This window comes from Otolemur garnettii, unplaced genomic scaffold, assembly GCF_000181295.1.
Source record: "Otolemur garnettii isolate 467f Iridium unplaced genomic scaffold, OtoGar3 scaffold00082, whole genome shotgun sequence".
NCBI classification, from domain to species: domain Eukaryota; kingdom Metazoa; phylum Chordata; class Mammalia; order Primates; family Galagidae; genus Otolemur; species Otolemur garnettii.
In genome coordinates this window covers 7,525,691-7,527,638 of record NW_003852477.1, presented here as the reverse complement: position 1 = coordinate 7,527,638, position 1,948 = coordinate 7,525,691, and the positions used below count along the sequence as shown (strand labels likewise).

Genomic DNA, 1,948 nt, shown 5'->3' with positions numbered 1-1,948 from the left:
CCACTTCCTGCTGAAAGAGTGAGGGCCTCGCCCACTTTTGTCTGTGTTGGGGCTCAGCCTCCTTCTCCTCCTGGCCCTGTCCCACCATCACCCCTCCCACTGTCCATCTTGTGCCTGCAGCATGGTCCTCTCCACTGCCAGCTGGGCCCTTGATTACCAGAGATTGATTGAATCAGAGACTGAATGAAGACATGGTGAAGACTGGAAACGGAGTGCTGGCACGGGGCAATGAGGTATTTTCCAGGCACATAAATGAGAGTGCTGGTGACTCCAAGTCTCTACTCACAGTTGATGTGAAATGTTCCCTGAGTGTAGGTTGGACATATAAGAAGTGATCTAAGTCTATCTTGACACACACAGCCCTGAGGTTCTTAGGCAACCACTTTACAGGTCTCTATTACTTAACAAACCTCAAGCCTTGTTATTAAATGCAGATTGTTATCTACCTTTAAAAATAACAAGCAAACTGCTACTCATTTTACAAGCCAGCCGAGACTTCCTGCTCCCCAGTGGAAGGGGTGTATGTTGAGGTGGCTCGATCCGCTGTCTCCCCGTAGAGAACCGGGCATTGTTTGCAGAGGTGTTTGGCGATGTACTTTCGGAAAAATACCGAGAGATACCTCCTGAACTTCTCCCCGACAAAGGCGTAGATGATGGGGTTGATGCAGCAGTGCGTCATCCCGAGGGTCTCTGTCACCTGCATGGCTCGGTCCAGTCCAATGATGCTCTCACAGTTACTCAGGCCGAAGAATCCCTGGAAGGTGCTTAAGAGGACAACGATGTTGTAGGGGGTCCAGAAGAGGAAGTAGACGAGCATGATGGCGAAGATGAGCCTCACGGCCTTGTGCCTCTTCTTCTCATTTCGACACCGAAGCAGGGTTTTCAGGATTCCCGAGTAGCAGATGACCATGACGAGCAGGGGCAGGACCAGCCCCAAGACGTTTCTCATTATTGTATAAAAATTCTTCCACTCTAGTGGAAAGTAAGGCCCACAGAGGTAGTGAGAATCTTCTTCATGGAATTTAGTAAAAATGATTCCTGGGACAGAGGCTAACACAGCCACCATCCAGGTGACCCCACTTGTCACCACCCCAAAGGTGACTGTCCTGGCTTTTAAAGCAAACACAGCATGGACGATAGCCAGGTACCTATCAATTGTTAGGAGAATGATGAAGAAGATTCCACCAAAATAGCCGATTTGATACAGCCCGGCAAATAATTTACACATCGTATTTCCCAGTACCCACCCATTTGCAGCGTAGTGAGCCCAGAAAGGGACGGTGAGAAGGAAAAGCAGGTCGGAGATGGCCAGGTTGAGCAGGTAGATGTCAGTCAGGCTCCTGAGCTTTTTGCAGTTTATCAGAACGAGGACGACCAGCATGTTGCCCACTAGACCGAAGATGAACACCAGCGAGTAGAGCGGAGGCAGGAGCTGGGCTCCGAGTTGCTTCACGCTGGGTTTGTGACAGGGTGCGCCATCACTGTAGTCATAAGTGGTTGTGGTTTCTCCACTGTCCATGTCGAAATCTCTTGGAAACAGAGAATGGGATGCGGACGACATGCTGTGGATTGAGCAGATGTGTCCTTGTCATCCACTTTCCCCTGTTCTGTAAACAGAGAATAAAATGCTAATCACACCACAGAAATGCCACAATCCCCAGTCTCCACAACAGCCTTGCTCCCCTGAAGCATGCGTGCTTGTTCGTTACTTCCTTTTCATTCCTGGTAGCAGACACCACTGATCTACCCAGCCACCCACTTTCCAATTCTCTGGTCTTCCCAGTGGGCATAATTCTCCTTATAATACTAAAATGCCAGATGCCCACTTTCTCTACCTGCTCTACAGCTGGTGCTTAGCCTGTGGCTCATTCCTGGACAGTCCTTTGTGAAGGCTGTCTGCTAGAGGCTTCTGAGAAGGCTTCTTCCCTGATCCGAGACACACAGGAGC

General features: G+C 49.8%; 1 protein-coding gene across 1 annotated transcript; it reads right to left on the bottom strand.

The window, feature by feature from the left end:
• Positions 1-478: 478 nt before the first annotated feature.
• On the bottom strand, positions 479-1,534 carry CCR2 (C-C motif chemokine receptor 2). The gene has a single exon (XM_003794522.3). The coding sequence runs from the start codon at positions 1,517-1,519 to the stop codon at positions 479-481; it is 1,041 nt and encodes a 346-aa protein (XP_003794570.3). The 5' UTR covers positions 1,520-1,534.
• Between the last annotated feature and the right edge of the window lie 414 nt (positions 1,535-1,948).